This window comes from Centroberyx gerrardi, chromosome 14 (assembly GCF_048128805.1).
Source record: "Centroberyx gerrardi isolate f3 chromosome 14, fCenGer3.hap1.cur.20231027, whole genome shotgun sequence".
In the NCBI taxonomy this organism is placed as follows: domain Eukaryota; kingdom Metazoa; phylum Chordata; class Actinopteri; order Beryciformes; family Berycidae; genus Centroberyx; species Centroberyx gerrardi.
The window spans coordinates 8,975,243-8,992,718 of NC_136010.1; the positions used below are offsets into that span (position 1 = coordinate 8,975,243).

The following is a 17,476-nucleotide window of genomic DNA, read 5'->3' on the forward strand; positions in this document are numbered from 1 at the left end:
ATCGTCCGCCTCTGTAACTGCCAAGGCCGGTTATGTTTTTTTAATTATTGGAGTATTTGTTAAGGATGTAATTCAGTTAGTGCCACAGCACCATAACCCAGGCATTGATTATTACAAGCTTAAGAACTCAGGGGACATTCTTTACATATCATTTTTCTTGTGCCTCGACAGGCCTTATAAGGTAAGATGTGAGGACGCAAATCCTCCTCGCGCTCTTTGTGTTGTAACTTCTTTATTTGATTCAGGCAGATTCATTATCTTGACTTTTGAAGCGCAGCAGGCTTAGCCAAATAATGGCTGTAGTAGACTTTGAAGCGGTGCCCCTCATTTTGGTTCAGCGTATACAATGCAACCCGCTACATGAACAACAGTTTTATCTGATTCACCGTGTATTATAATTGCTATCAGGATTACAGAAGATTATTCTAGCTGTGGCAGCCCAGAGTATTAGGCCATTTTAGTGGCGGCAGGCTCCGTGTTATCACATTACTTGACTAAGCTTTCACGATACACTGTTGCCCTGCATATGACTTATTGTTTTACACGCGTTCCAACAAGTGTCGCGCCACTAGTATTCTTCATTCCCTGCAAATCAGCAAATTACATGGAATTACGACACATACACATTACGGACTCCTCACTCCCCCGAAATGAAATGTCTCCTGCGCTTTGTGAGATTGTGAGAAACACAGGGAGTCATTTTCTGACTGGGCTGCCGGCAATGTGTTTTTTCTGGGGCAGATCCAACCAGAATCACCCAGGGGCCGGCGGACATGGAGATCATTGTGGGCGAGAGCATCGTGTTACCCTGTCAGGTCGCCAGTGACCCTGTCCTTGATGTTTCCTTCTCCTGGGCCTTCAACGGACAGCTCATCACCAAGGGAGACAGTCACTTTGAGCTAGTGGGAGGGGTGAGTGACCTGCAGTCCTACTTCTTTAGAAAGTGCGAATGGGCAGTTGGCACCTCTTCCCATCTCGCTTCACTTCATCCCTGCTATTAGTTAAAAGAGACAGCTTGTGGTTTGGCATCACGGTATTTCTTGGAGTGACTCGCCGTGGTTAGTCTTACTACAGTTGGCGATAGTTGCCTTTATTTTTATTGCTTTATAAACTAAGCTATCTTTGGAGGCATTGTAATTGTCAGCTGTGGGAAGGTGAAAACTGTGAAAAGGGGAGTGGTGTCACTCTAAGCTTCCATTTGTAGTTTTGTGAATGGAAACACGGCTTAGGTTACTATGGCAAAATACAGTTACTGCTCAAAATTATTGTGTAGGTAATACCATAGTGGCTCAATCATTGTGACAGGGTGTCATCTTTCTGATTTCACTTCTCTCACTCAAGCAATCTATTTTTAAATACTTTGTCTGAGCTTGGATTCCCTTTGAATCCTATGTTGATGTAGCCTACTGCACAGCCCCATATAGAATAGGGATACACATCATCTTTAGAGGTGTCTTTTAGAGGGATGAAAGCACGGTAGAGCCCCAGATGGCAAAACATGTCCAGAACACCCCTTACACCCTTCCAGATTACCCTTCTGCGTGTGTGTGTGTGTGCTTGACTGACAATGTTCTTATCGGAAAAAAGACCCATTCCTCAGAAATGCTGTAATGTCCCCAGTCCAAAGAGATTATCAACTTAACTTTGCTGCTTCAAGGAATTAATTTCCATAATTAAACCATGTTGGCCCTACCACCACATGTCCCTGCCAATGCCAAGAGAAGGATTTCACCACTAATTTACCATTTGCTGCTTGCGGGTGTCCTCTCAGATGAGAATCTAGAGGCCCCGGTTTTCTTTTTCTCAAACAGAGCAAAAACTGCCTGCGGAGCCCAATAGAAACAGTTCACTTTGTGCAGTTCCTCACAACTGGCCTTGAAGGTCTTAGTGATGACCTCTGCAAAAGCGAGTGAAATGAGGCCTTGTAAGGCACAAAAACTCCATTTACTTTCAGTGAAAATTTCGGTGAATTCTGGCCTCTGTCCTTTTCATCTGAGCTCATCTCGGTCAGCTGTGTGTGACTAAGATGTTCTGCCGCAATAGGAAAGTTTTTGATTATGTGGTTTCTTAGTGGCTCTGACTGCAAAAACTGTCAAGAGATCTTTATAACAAAACATTTTCCTCTATGAAGTATTTGCTATATAACCGCAGGATCAACAAATGCCTTTGGCTGCTGTATTTACCTTATCATATGCTTCACTGCAGTCTTTAATAAGCGGTCACAAGGCCTGTTATCTTTCATGCTACATAAAGTTCTATTTCCTCCCTGGTAGAGAGCTGCAGGGGATCTGATGATCAGAAACATTCAGCTTTACCATGCGGGCAAATATATCTGCGTGGTGGACACGGACGTGGAGAGCCTGTCAGCAGTGGCTCTGTTGATCGTGAAAGGTAAGAAAACCTCTTCTCTGCTTATAGCCAGGGTTGTTTTGGGTTGCCCTCCCAAAAAAGACAAAATTGGGTGGTAACAATAGGAGAGACATTTATCCCCCCTAAAAAAACACATAATAAGAAAGAGGGCTCTCTAATCTATTAGGTTTACCTATTTTTGAAACCTGTGCTGTGCTTCTTTATCAGCCCAGAGGAGTAAAATGAAAAAATTAGGGGAAGATTTACCCTAAAAACATTTTATGGAGATGCTTTACTGACAATGAAGGGAATTCTGATTTTCTGGGCACAGAATGTTTGCTTAGGCTTTTAAACTCAAATGAGTTTTTTTTTTTTTTTGCAGTTCTGAACCCAAAATGGTACCCATATCCCCATGAAAATTACTCTGGGCATGATCACAGTGTCCACAGAGTTAGTGTCCTACTTATTTGTAGCAGCAGTTTGCCTGATGACATCAAAAATGAGTCTAGGTTTTTGTTTATATAACATTTTGAGACATTTGTGTACAAAACTTGACAAAACTGTCAAAAATTGCAGGAATATCAGATATAAATTGTGTTTCAGGATATTTTTGTCTGTCTTTAATGACCAATTTGCAATATTGTCTCAGCAGTGACTAGTTGACAGCAGCACATTTTGATACCTGTCTTTGCTCAGTCATGCAATATGTATAACTCTACCAAAGAGGGATGATTGTCAAGAGCTACATCAGGCGGAACAAAATAGAGCTACTTTTCATTATATGTTTTGAAGAGTGGCAGGTTTATAGGGCAAAATAACGTGCAGAGTGAGAGGACAGACGAGGAATGTTTCTAGTTTAGATCAATAAGCCAAATAGCCCAGCAAATTGACACCATGCAAATATGTTAAATGTCAGATGAGGTGAGGGATGATTTTGGTGTCAAGACTTGAAAAGGTTGGATCCATATCTTTATCTTGCAAGGATGCCCATCAATGATCCAGCTTGGCATGTTCAAGATCTTGTAGGCAAATGGCACTAATAAGCACTCCCTTCCAAATAAATGAAAACAAAGTTGAAATAAGCTAGTTTCTGTAGTAGAAGCTATATCAAGGCGACGGGAATGGATTGGCCTAGTATCGACAGGAAGGGAGCTTGTCTGTGACTCAGGTTGTGCATTATTTACACTTCCCGCTCACAGCAGCTGTCATGTTTGTCATTCCTTGGATCGAACGGCTTCAAATGTTGGGCGGCAAAGCTTGAAGCTGGATGGCAATCAGTCGCCGAGGCCAAATAATGGCTGTGCTTGATCACATCCCCAGACTGTTAACAAATTGATGTAGTAGAGTGCCGATGGAGCTCATTTTGCAATAACAAGTCACTGTGCTGTTTGGATAGCACCCCCACACACACACACACACCCCACCCGCCCTACATACCTATGAGCCATCAGGCATACAGGATACATTTCTAAACAATGGGTACAGTACAAACAATACAAACTCTAGCTCAAAGACCTCCTTCAGTGTTTACATGCGCACAAAAAATGTGATTTTAAGTCAGGACCCATGTGAACACCATGCATCCAAACTGTTTATGTTAATGCAATTATGCTCTTAGTTGGAATAAGTGTAATTGCAGTAACGTCTGATTTTGCTGACATTAGTAGCGACCAGTCAGAACATGTATAAACCTTAATCACATGATTATAAATGAGTTGGATGTTCTATCTAAACATTGTGAAAGTATCAAAACGCACGGTTGCAAACTAAATCCACATAATCCATATTAGAAAACCGAGCATCTAAACGAGGTGTTTGGACTTCCGTAACTTTATGGCGTCACAAAGGTTCGCTCATTATCATTTTTGTAAGAAATAGTAGACTAACAAAGTGTTTTTTTCAAAGCAGTTGAGTGGTTGTCACTGTGTATTTACCGGACAGTTTTCCCTACCTGTAGCTGTCGGCGCTGCGGTGTCTCACGTTTCACTCTTGAAACGGTTAGCCAATTGGAACAGAGGGTCGTTAATATTAATGAGCCTTAAAGACACAGCGACAGAAACAGCCTGTTCTTGGTAAGGCTCAGAGACATGCTGGAAAATTAAGGTGTAAAAATGGATTGAGAGTGTTTTTGGTACATGACACCACACAAACAGCTTTGAATGGACCTCAAGACATAAAATAAAACACTGGAAAGTGTAGAATATGGGACCTTTAAGTGTGATCAAGTTGCACATGTGTAGATGGTGACGCAGCTCATGTTTTGTCAGGGACGCCTAGTTCAAAAAGACAATATCACATTAACCATGTGCCACATGTAAACCAAATTATCAGGGGAGGTGTCACTTTGTAGAATCATGTAAATTGCTTAACTACACTGTTTTTCTTAATCGGAGTATTGGTAGTAGTCGCATTATTGTGCGCATGTAAACATAGCCAGTGATAGTAGCTCAATAACTGTGCAGGGTGCTGTTTCTGCCGCACTCATCTCCTAGAGGGCAAGGTCAATGCTAAGCACTGCTGACACAATGATTCTGAGTGATCATTTGGGCCCTCTTTGTGTTTTTTAGATGCCACTCCATGATGTCTCACTAACACTCCACTGGGTGGTGGTGGTTACTGAGAAGGTCATGGCATGTGGGTGACATCATTATCATTAGCATTCAAACCACTTGGTGAGCACTCATGCCTGTTTCACAGGGGCATCACCATCCTGGAAGACAATGCTACCACAATCAGTGCGTTTACAAGCACATATACAGTATATTTTGCCTATATTTGAGATATTCAAATATTCCGTTTATGACTTAATGAGGATGAGAGGAGCCAAGGCACTCAACAACTGAAAAAAATGAAAATGCCTTTATTGCAGTGGCAAGTTCTATATACAGAGCATGATTAAAAACTGATGTGTTTGTCAGCGTCTTGCTTTCTTCAGGGAGTTTATTCCATTTTATGAGTTGGCGCATGTAAACGCCATATCCTGTTTACAATAACTGGGATAAGCCCATATCCTGAATATGAAAAACCTGAATACGCTAGCTGGGATATGCCGATACTAACCGGTATATTCTGGCATGTAAACAGCATGTCACGTTTATTGTTGGGTTTGGCGAAAAGCACAAGTGCTATTTCCCATGGAGTCATCAAAATAACACACCACTAATTAACACAGCAGGAAAACTACAGAACATTAGACTATCTCCATGTGTTCAGATATATGAAAAAACTGGTTACTGACCCGTTCCATGTAAACACCGTAGCCTGGATAAAGCTCATATTCGGTGCATGAAGAGAAAAATGCATGATGGGATGAATGTGGTCACTCAGAATGATTACATGATAGAATTTGTTTAGCCCTTGGGAGTGAAGGGCTAAAAGTATAAAGGGAAACACCTCACACCAGTGCAGTTCAGTAGAAGTGCACTCTTCAATAGAGGGGACGTTACTAAATGTGTCTCTATTGTTTCATCCCTGCCTTGCATTTTAAAAATATTCTAAAGAAGAAAACTTTAAAGTTTAAAAAATAAAAGTTTTGCCATGTGTGAAGCTATATTTTACCAATTTGGGTGAAATTGAAAATATTACTATGGCTGTAGGTATTCATAATAAGGCCAGATTTTAATTTTCCTCTGCTGAGTCTACAATTAAAGCCCAGACAGTCTGTCCATTTTAATAACAGATTATTTGAATACCCTCAAGACACTGACAACACCCTCTCGCCTCAGCCAAGGAAATATAATTAAGAGGATAAGGAATTGATCCTTGATTGTGTGTTCCATTAATATGTATTAACGAGGGCGATGTATTAAAGCTTTTTATCAAGAGCTGCTAATGAGTTTTACACAGATCGATATCTCTAAAGCCTGCGCTTCATGCTAAATGTATGTAGACGGCACATACTAGGTTTCTGTAAACAAAGAACATGGGGGTTCAGCAATATTTTGTTTACCACACATTGTATTTATACATGTATAACAATAAACAAAAAGTCCATGTTTTTGGCTTGAGTTTTGTCGAAGCATTTGCAGGTTTAAATATTTTGCTACAGATTAGAATCCAATTCAGAGGCAGTGAAGAGTGTGAGCAGCCTGGCGGTGTTATTATTCTGTGGTCTGTCTCACAGCTCTCTGGTGGTCTATTATTTCTGATGAGCCGACACCTTCATTAGAACAGGAAACAGTAGATGAGGCTAAAGTAAAACATCACTGCCTAATTGGTGGGATAATGAAAATAAATGATAAAACTCTGGTCCTTCAGGGCTATGAGGCCCTTTTTCATCTTTTACCTTTTAATTTGACTGCAAGCAACTAGTTGGGCCTGCTGATTCATCGATCAATTACCGAGAGGACCATGGAAAGAAAAGATTATAAATTGGTTGAATATTGGAGAATAAATCTTGGATTAACTTTTAATTCCCTGTGAAGGGCAATAGCTCTACTTAAAGTCAAAGCTTTGTTTTTTTTCTTTATTATTATTTTTTTTCTCTTACTAATGCAAATGTCAAGAGATGGAGGTTTTTGGCCAAGAATAGGGATCTCCAGCAGCAATATAGTTTTGCTAGGTGTTTTTTTTTTGTGTGTGTAGGATCTGCTCTCCATTAAGATTGGGGTCAACTCATCAGTCAACTCCAATTCAACTGAGAAATTGGAATTGGATTTTTTTTATTTTAAACTACAGGAAACAGAATTGGAATTGAACTGGAAATGTATTTGATTCAATGAAATTCTGTGAAATTCATAGGTGTCATTTACACTGGGGACGCTGGGGACATGTCCCCATCACTTTTTGAAATGGCCGATTTTGTCCCCATCACTTTTTAAAAGCATAATTTGTTAAAAATGTTCTGAAAAATAGCTTGCACCAAGAAATGTTAACTAACAAATGAGAACGCTTTGAGAAAGGTTTATTTGCACAATAAGAAAACATACAATGCAATGTAAATATAGAAGAAACAAATGCGCATTGTCCAAAAAAAGTAACATAAGCTAAAAAAAAAAAAAAATCCCCCCTAGCCTACTGATTCTAAAATGACCCAAAAACGTGCACGCGCCGATCAGTAACTTTAACAAATTCTTGACTTGTGTTGCAGCTGTGGATGTGATGCATATGGATGACTGTACTTGTGCGGTCGACGTTGTTGTGCGTTTTATGCTGAGTATTTTCATATTGTCGACTCTGTAGTAGCCCAGGCTATGCCCTTTTGATGCGCCGTTATGCAATTTTTTTTCTCGCCGTAATGATCTACTCTGACCTCATACCGATCCCCCCATTACATTGCCTAAAATCGCATATGCTGAAGACCGTTTAAAAAATGTTTTTTCATCTGAGCCCTTATGTCCCCACCACTTTTCAACACAAAGTGACGCCTTTGGTGAAATTCCATGTTTTTTTGTATTTTCTTACCGCATACAGTATCTGGGATTACACGTAGTGTTATATATGATCAATACTGAATATCATAAAATGTTAAAAGGTACCTTTCAGGTGGTATTTGATGCATAACATGTAATCGTAATACATATATTATCATTGAATGTACTTGCTTTGTTTTATTTGTTGTCTTTTATTTGATTTATAATGTTTAGCGAGTCAAGACGTGAAGTGGAATTTCATGGAATTTAGTTCTATTTTCTGTCGTTCCAACTGAATTCCAATTCTGTTTCCTTAGAGCTGGGTGACATTCCTATTCCAACTCAAGGAATTGAATTAGAATTTACCATGCATTTTCAATTCAATTCATGAATGGCCCCAACCCAGCTGTCCATGCCTGCATACAGTATGTGCATGCACACCCTCCTACATGCAGATACTGTATGCATGGGCCTGTATGTCTGTATATGTGGGTACCTCACCGTGTCTGTTCCTCTGGTCGAGCCAGGCCCCCCCGGCCCCCCGGACTCGGTGACGGTGGAGGAAGTGACGGACAGCACCGCCCAGCTGACCTGGAGCCCCGGCAGGGACAACGGCAGCCCCATCACCAACTACCTCATCCAGACCAGGAATCCCTTCACCGTAGGCTGGCAGAGGGTTAACACAGGTAGGAGATGAAATTTCATCTAATACTGCCTCTAAAGATACTCTGACACTCTGCTCATCCCCATGGGGAAATTCTCCTATTTCTTGACCCCTTCAGCAGGGAGGTCAGAGGTCAGGTTCAGCTACAGAACAAAGGCCCAAATATAGGCTGGAAGGGATTCAGTGTGTTGCTCAAGGAGACTTTTTTGTTTTTTACTGTAGCTACCTATACACCTGCCTCAGGCAAAAGTCAATCTCTTCAACTTGTACAGAATACAAAGTGGATAGGATTTTAACTGTTGCTAAACAAAGAGACCCTGTTGCCCCGGACAAACCGACTGCATCATTGTGTTGTGTTGCACCGGAGGTTCCATTCATTTCCAATGAAACGCTGCATGTCCTTAGCTTTATCGCGTGCTGCAGCAGTTGCAGTGCATTTCGGGTCAAGCGTGCGTTGGATTTATCCAACGTTTGGATCAAATTCAAAGTGTAGACCTGACCGTAAGTATCAAGTAATGTTGTGCTAGTTGTTGGTAGCTAGTCATTTTTATTAAATAATATAAGATTATGAGCAATGAAGTTACTTTTTTTAAGTGATTAGGCTATTCTGTCAGCTTCCTCCAATGTTTGATTTTTGGACAGAATACTAATATAAATAGACAAGATAGATCCAGTTATTATTGCATCTTTCAAAAATGAGACCAGTTGAAGTTGAAGTTGAAAAGTAGTGCTTGCTGCATTCAAGTACTGACGTGAGTTGCCTTAGACACAACGCAACGATGCAGTCGGTGTGTCTGAGGTGTATCACCCCAATTATAGCATCTCTACCCTTGCCTGTCAGTTGTAGAATTGATTTCAAGATTTATTAATTACTTTTAGAGCTCAGCAAGGTCTGTCCCCTAGCTGTATTTCTTTTAACCCCCTGTGAACCTGAGCGCAGCCGAAATCCTCGGGGAGCTGGGAGCTGCTGGCGGTTTTCCACAATCTACAGTCAAGACTAATGCTGACCTGGTGTTTATCGTTAGAGCCTTTAGATTCAGGCGAGCTAAATCCACATCATCTTTTAAATCCCTGCTTAAGACTCATATTTGTAGACTGGCTTTCATATAGTGACTGATCTTAATTTGTCTTGTATATATTTTTATTTATTTAGTTCCCTGATTGTATTTATTTTTATTCTGCATGTTTTGCTATTTGTTCTGTTTTTCTGTGTTTTCCCAGTCCCTGAGGTGATCGATGGGAACACACTAACAGCCACTGTAGTGGACCTCAATGCCTGGGTGGAGTATGAGTTTCGAGTGCTGGCTAAAAACAGCGTTGGAACGGGAGAACCCAGTCCCGCCTCACTCAAGACCAGGACAGAGGACGCAGGTACACACTTCACTTTTTCCTCATTCTTCACGACTACAGAGAAAAAAATCAATACCTTAAATTAAATCCGCAAAATGACGAATGGATTACGATTATGCTGCCACATTTCCAAAATCCCACACAATATAAACCCAAAAGTTGTTTCATGTGGAGCAGTGAACATGGCCTTTGTTGTGTAGTTCCTGATGCAGCGCCAGGTGAAGTGGGCGGAGGGGGCGGCAGCAGATCCGAGTTGGTCATCACATGGGAGGTAAGTCATCAGTCTTATGTTCTAGCCTGCCATTCAAAGTGCCTGCAGTTACTTTCATATCCCTGAATGAGGTGCTTATTATTTCACCTTAAATCAAAGCCCCCGCTCTATTTGGCTTGTGGGTGTCATAAATTCTGAGCCAATTGAAATCTGGCTCAGCTGCAGTTGTAATTTCTTAGTTAAAGAGTCTGCATGTAAGGAAGTGGCAGCGCATACACAAGCAGAACACTGAATCTGACAGATAGATTGTTTGTCATTTATAAGGCTTGGATGTGTGGAGAATTGCTGTTGTTCAGGCAAATCTGCAATGCTCAAATCCAGCAGTGAAGCAAGCCAGTGTGGTTGCTGAAAAGAGACGTAAATGTTAAAGAAGCCATTAGATGACCAAAGCTATCACAGGTACATTATTTGAGTGTTCTCAGTTCAATAAATGCCGAAATAACTTTTCATTTGATAAGCTGCGGAGACATTCTGTAATGAGCTTGGCTTTTTTTTTTTTTAAATGGCATTTTACTCCTCACTACATTTAGTCAGGTGGGTAAGAAAAGCAATTTGTGGGTCATGCACTTCTTTTGGCACTATAAGATTGGGTGGTGATTGTGTCAGCCCAGCGGTGGGGGGAACGTGAGTGGTTTGTATGTGTTTTAATATCACTATAGTTTTGTGTTTCACTCTCAGCCTGTCCCCGAAGAACTGCAGAATGGTGAGAGCTTTGGTTACATCATCGCTTTCCGCGCCTTCGGAGAGGTTACTTGGACCCACGTGGCCACCTCTGCCCCGGGCGCATCCCGCTACGTCTACCGCAACGACAGCATTGCGCCCTTCTCTCCATTTCATGTCAAGGTTGGCACTTACAACAGCAAAGGACAGGGTCCCTTCAGTCCTGTGGTCACCATCTACTCCGCAGAGATAGGTAAGGCAACCGGAATGGAATATTTGGAGGGAGAACAAGGCTGTTTTCATTTTTTTGAGAGGGATAAAGAAAATGAAGCGGGTTTTATTGCATCCGCTGGGATGAAAAGAGCTTGATAAATAAGGCAACGTATGGTGAAAGAAATCTCAGGAAATCTCTTTGACTGGCTGGTGGTCAAGTTAAAAGGAAACGAAAAGCTGGGAGAAAATTTGGAACACATATTTATGTAAGGAGGGAGAGGAAACAAGGGCTTTGCATAAGATTGCTTCCAAAATATCACCACTGTGTTTTGAATTCTTATGCAAGACGAGGCCAGAGTGAAAACCAGGTAGCGTTTAGATCCATGTTTCCTCTCGGCATGTTGAAAGAGGGTCAGTCTGAAGTGTAGTGTAGTGTAGCATCGATGGCCGATTTACCAGTGCGATGATTTATCCGAGCAGGGATCAGCGAGAATGATAGCATTAGAATGATGCATGGTTATAAATGGGAAATTTTGAAGGACAGTTTTTCAGTTTGTCTCTGTGATGTTGGATGAAGACAGCAAAGCTCTCGTCTGCTGTCTGTTTTCAGAGCCAAGCGGGATGCCAGGGGGAGTTTGGGCCAGAAGTGTCTCAGCCTCTGAGATTGAGGTGAACTGGCAGGCTCTCTCCTTCACCCCTGAAAGAGTTCTGGGCTACGAGGTACATTTCACTCTTTTTTAAATGGAAATGGAAATCAAGAGTTTGCACACCACAATTCAAATGCTTGTCATCACCCCTGGTGCACCTCCGAGCCATCACTTCCAAACTCTGCGTCACCATGGAAATGGCTGTTTCAGCTGGGTGACTTTTGTCACCCAAATTATACAGAAAAACATGTTGGACCTTTTTCTAAGAGACCAAAAGAAAATTGCCTGTCCACATGCCTTTTCCCATTTCTGTCAGTTGTACAGGTGTCATGATACCTATGATATTCTGCGCTACCACTATACCAGACCAAATATCACAACACAAACATCAACACACCACAGCAAAGAGTACTGAAAGCTGTTGTTGATTATTCAAAGGTTGGTGCAGTCCGCAGTACAGGAGCAGGCCAGTGAAGCAGCATGGCAATAAATCAGCTCTTTTACTGGTTTGTCTTGTCAATATACTCTAAATGGAATAATAAAATTTGCATAGTACACTATTTGTTTTATTACTTTTCCGTTCCACAACCCACAATTGTTGATCGCATCCTGTCTTACCTTTTTAAAAATCGGGATAACCTGATTGCCTCACCTGTGCGCTCCTGTGTGAATAATCAGGGTAACCAATTAGCTTTGATGTCCAATGTTCTAGACATCTTTTTGCTCAGTAAAATCATAGTAGTGGGAGTAATAAACTTTTCTGCCCTTTCTCATCTAAGCTTGTCATATAAATGACTAATTATGACAGAAACAAATCAGGGGACAGGAGTTAGTTTTCAGTCTGATATTCAGAGGGGTGATAACAAAAGTAATCACTTATGTTTTGATTGCTAACTTTTTGATTGGTAAAATTATTACTTAAATTGAAAGTTGTTACACTTCACTATTATTAGTGTAACATGTTACTGAGTAATGTATTACATTTCCTCTTTAGGATTGAGGTATTGTGAAACTCAGTTGTAATACACCAATAATGAAACATTGTTGGGAGTTGTAAAAGTAAATTATCAGGGGAACCGTAAGAGAAAACTATAATCTCTCTCTTCCCGGGGTCATTGCTTAAAAACACAGAATCTCAGATTTGCACAGAATTTCTCTTAAGATATCAGAAACAGCTACAAATCCTGTTTTTTGCTGCATTTGACAGATAATACACGCTTCCCATGTACACTGTTTGTTCCAAGCCCGCGCCATAAATCATGTTAAAAATCCCAGATGACATGCTGTACGTTCCCAATAGGTGGCATACTGGGAAGACGACACTAAGCCAGAGACCATGGGGAAGGTGAGGGTCCCTGGGAACCAAACCTCGGTCACTGTGAGCGGCCTGGCGGGAAACACGCAGTATTTCCTAACAGTCAGCGCCTTCAACACAGCGGGCACCGGCCCTTTCCTCCCCGCAATCAACGCCACCACAAAAAAGCCACGTGAGTCGCGGGCACCCAAGAACTCATGTTGCTGATCAAGAGAGGCTTTGTTGTTGTGTCCATGCTGGTTATTGTTCAAAAGTTGAAAAAATAAAGAGGGTAGCGATTGAAAGAACATGAGTAGCCATTCTATTTTTAGCCATGTCGCAACAATACAGGAGAAGGTTAATGTGTTTCCTCCCTCATATCACAGTAGTCAGAAAACAGAAAAAATGTGCCGTTCTCATCTCATTCTTGGGAAGTAATATTATCCTAAGAGAACAGAGAATAGCCATAACTGTAATATGAAAGTGTCTGCTATAGGGGTAATGATGTGACAGGAGTAACTTGTTTTTTGTAACACTTGTTTTCCTGCCATGCAGCACCAGCCCAGCCACCGCTGAATGTTGAATGGACCCTAATTGGCTCTCACCTCTCTCTTTACTGGGAACCTGTGGTGGCGATGGAATCAGAGTCAGAAGTTACCGGCTACCAAGTGAGTTCATGATATATATACTGTATATATATATATATATATATATATATATATATATATATATATATATATAAATATATATGTTTTTAAAAGGCTTCACAATAAAGTATGGTAAACGAGAAAGTGTTCTGAACCAAATAATCATAGTATGTATTGGATTAAATTGACTGAGAGGGTGGGCCTTACCTGTTTCTAAGCGCTCAGGCTCTAATTACACATATTTACAGTGCATTACCCACCTTGTCTCCCTCTCCCCTTCAGCTGTCATACAGGAGACAGAGACACAAAGAGGTAAACACGCTCACAACAGCCAATTCAACAGTGGAGCTGACCCTCCCTGAAGACGACGACTACATCATCCACATCCAGTCGCTGAGTGAAGGAGGTCTGGGTCCAGCCTCAGACCCCATAAGAATCCACCAACTAAGTAAGCTGGCTGCTCACAGTTTGTCTGGTTGATGTGTTATATGTGGCATTCATGTGGTGAAGTACAGCAAAGTCTAGATGTAGTTCCAGTTAAGGCTGAAAGATATTGACAAAACATCTAATCATGATTATTTGCAATTCCGATTTTAACTGCGATTCATATCATCACTCTAAAATTGTTTAAAGAAAAGTGATTTTGTTAAAAAAAATTGTTGTTAGTGTGCAAGATTTATTGAGTTTGAGTATGATGAAAGGTTTTCACCAATATTGTACTTGATTCATGGACCAAAGATTACCTGCAGCACTAAACCTTGTTTAGAAATCCATTTTATACGCCCCTCTCTCTTAAGCAGTTAATTGCAGCCTCTGTGATTTGGAAATTGCAGAAGTTCATACAGCAATTTTGCTTTTTTTTCGTAATTGTTCAGCTCTAGTTCCAGTTTGTCTGTGTACAAAGTGGCCACATTGCTTTTTGCACTTAAGCCACATGGACTGCAGCTTTGGATGCCCTCTTAGAGGAAAGCAACAACATTGATGCTTATTCCAAAATGTTAGGTCTATCGCTGTTGCACTGAAATATGCTGATGCCACCATGCTGCAGAGTAAGACTGTGGAATGACTAAATGTGACATATAGATTCACTGGGACTTCAGTCTGTGAGAACTTCTATTTTGTTGCCCATTCCCTTTTATAAATGAAGTCACTTAACACTTTTAAAACCTGACAGGGACATTTTGTCCTCCTGTGACTCTCTATAACTTCTGTCCCCAACCACCCCCGTTGTGCTCTGCAGGCTTATATTTTGCTGAAATATGCAGTGCAATCCATCTCTGTCGCAGAGGTTGACTTCCTCTTTTACTAGATGCTATTACTGTCCTGTGGGACTCCAGGGGGCTAACTCTTCTTCTCCTCTAAATGCTAATCTGCAATGTTGATATTCTGTGTTGAGCCCCTGAAAAAGCCATTGGGAGAGATTGAATTCACTGGCTTTTCTTTTCAATTTAATTTGATGAAAACTAGGCTACCTTTTTTGACTCCAATTCACAGAGAATCTTTATCTCTGTTTGACAAAAACTCCAGCTAGATCCTGCAAAGAATGAGACACGGTCAAAACACATTAGCAGGCAAAACAGAGGGCTAAGTTTATGGAAAGTAGAAACTCTGAAACATCAGAAATGATTCAGGAGAATTCTTTTTTTGCAGTAAAGATCTGTGGATATTATATTATTACAGGAAAGTGATCCACAGGAGCTAATTGACTCACTTAAATCATAGATGAGGAACTTGCACTGGCGATGGGAGATTGGTTGCCTGCAGGCTGCATCAGGCTCCTGCTCCCTTTGAATCCAGCCTCCATAATCAATTTTCTTATTTACAACTGCAGTCGGAAGTGGCAGCACATGAACAGATTTTAACCACATTTCCCTGATCCTTTTGAACCTCCAATATGTTAAAGTTGTGGTTTTTGCAAAGACAAACTTCTTATTTTCAATTAGAATATCTTGCCATCTCTTTCAGCGGTCACTGGAGGCAGCAGGGGAAAGTGGGAAAAAAAAAAAGTGGATGTTTCAGTTGATGCATGCTTGTGGATATTCATGACAGTCCCAAAGTTGCAGTTAGAAGTCAGTGCAGGTGCTGACGCCAGCTATATGCAGCACCTGGCAGGTTTTTACCTCAGTTTGTCATGTGTCTTGTTGCAGGTATGAGCGCCCGAGGCTCGCGGGCCCGGAGCCTGGACGTCTCCCCCCTCGCTCTGCTCCTCACCATCGCAATATCAACATTCAGGTCAACGTCATGACACGATGACAGACTGCGCTCTGTTTTTCAACCTTCACTTATCAGTATATCTATTTTTTATCCGTGAAAGTTCCTGAGTTTTTTTTGTTTTTTTTCCCCTGTATTTTTGAGGTGACCGCATACTATTTCGAGTGTTTAGTTTGCGGGTATGAGGCAGCACAGGAATGGAGTGTGCTGTCAGTCTCCAAGTACAGTATCTGCTTGAGCTTTTTTTTTTTTTTTTTTTTTTTTCTGCTTTGACATTTATTTTTGTCGATCGGGAAGATTCCTCCACTTCAGCTCTTTTTGACTCCAGAATGATACAGATGCCTTACTTCCATTCATGTGCCAAAGTAGTCTGAGCCTTCTTGTTGTTGTTTGCTAAGATAGCTACATGCTTTCCTTAAGATTTCATTTCTCACCGTTTCTTCTTCTTATCGAACGTTTTGAGTGTAAACCTGCAGACGACCGTGATACAAAGTTGTATTTTGTACTTTTTAAATATTTTCAGTTGTCCTCTCTTCATACTACTTGGCGAGTAGGAACACATTCATTCGCCTGTGCCCGTGCCTTTGGAGATTCTTGTAATGGCTTCACTTATAGACACTAGTCAGTGATGCATAGTGTTTCAGAACATACAGTATGGCGGCCATCTTCATCTTAGAATTATGCGTTTCATTAAAAGTTGCTTGTATCATAGATAAAACCCACGAAGCAGCTCACGATGCTAGTGTTTGCCATTCACACTTTATCATTTGGTGGAGAGCTGAATGTACCATGAGGGCTCCTAAAGGTTTTAGTGCGTCACATCAGTTAGGATCACAGCCTGCTGATTGATGGATTTCACTCTGCGCTGCATTCACCAAGTCGACATCTGCATACAAGCAAAAGTAGTGGGAGAGGTACGTCTCGCCGCAACGACTGCCAGTGTGTTGCTGCCTGCCTGCACCCATCTGGGCAACATATTGGTAGACATTTTGTGCCGGGGTGCATGCCAGTCAACACACAGCATCAGCCGTTGCAGTAGAGAGGTTAAAGTGCTGCCAATTGTGCCAGTCTGATATTGAAATCTAGCCACCAGCTGAGACATCATTTGGCAAAAATTATGGTTAGCTGTGTTTTAAATATTTTGTGAACCTATCCTTTTGTTCTCAGTTGAATTGGCTTTTTTTTTGTGCTGTACGTATTGTCGTTTTTCTTTTTTATGTATTTCAGCCTAACCCCACTGCTCAGGTATTCAGACCTGCTTTACTCTAACTTTCAATAGTCCTAAAGGGGGGGAGGGAGCGGCTATATCAGAAATCTGTCACCGCATGACACGGGGGTCTATTTAATGGTCCGACTTGACAAATGGAAAGTCTGATATGTGCCATGATTTAGCGGACATTAAAACATCTTAATAAATTAGAGCAGGCCTGCGGGGCTTCTATGGGAAAGGGCATAGAAGTAATGGTTCTAATGACACCCACACAAGACTAATATATCAGGATTTAGGGAGGACTAAATCAGGACAATTCCATCAAGATGGCACCACGAAGATTCAAGGAAGTGCGTGTGTGTTTCTGTGTGTGTGTGTGTGCGCTTATTACCTTGCCCTAGACTGTCATGGACGACTGTGTTTGCAGGAAGGCCATTTAGCTATTTGGAAAAGAATTTAAACCCATTTCTTGCACTGACTATGGTTCAGGGCTTTTGACAACTGAAGCACTGCGGACATTCAAATAAAGTAATACCGCAAGGTCAATATGGGAGGTGGAGAAACCTAGTTTAACCCAGGGAAGAGTTGAAATGTCATTTTTCTTCTGTC

General features: G+C 41.3%; 1 protein-coding gene across 1 annotated transcript in view; it reads left to right on the forward strand.

Moving 5' to 3' along the window:
• cntn3a.2 (contactin 3a, tandem duplicate 2) overlaps positions 1-15,691 on the forward strand; it is a 29,019-nt gene extending 13,328 nt beyond the window's left edge. The window contains exons 12-22 of the mRNA XM_071907424.2: positions 742-911; positions 2,274-2,391; positions 8,228-8,386; positions 9,586-9,735; positions 9,915-9,985; positions 10,664-10,898; positions 11,469-11,578; positions 12,806-12,992; positions 13,355-13,467; positions 13,729-13,894; positions 15,594-15,691. Of these exons, the coding sequence (XP_071763525.1) occupies positions 742-911; positions 2,274-2,391; positions 8,228-8,386; positions 9,586-9,735; positions 9,915-9,985; positions 10,664-10,898; positions 11,469-11,578; positions 12,806-12,992; positions 13,355-13,467; positions 13,729-13,894; positions 15,594-15,691 (1,577 nt within the window). The remainder of the gene's footprint in view (positions 1-741; positions 912-2,273; positions 2,392-8,227; positions 8,387-9,585; positions 9,736-9,914; positions 9,986-10,663; positions 10,899-11,468; positions 11,579-12,805; positions 12,993-13,354; positions 13,468-13,728; positions 13,895-15,593) is intronic.
• Positions 15,692-17,476: the final 1,785 nt, after the last annotated feature.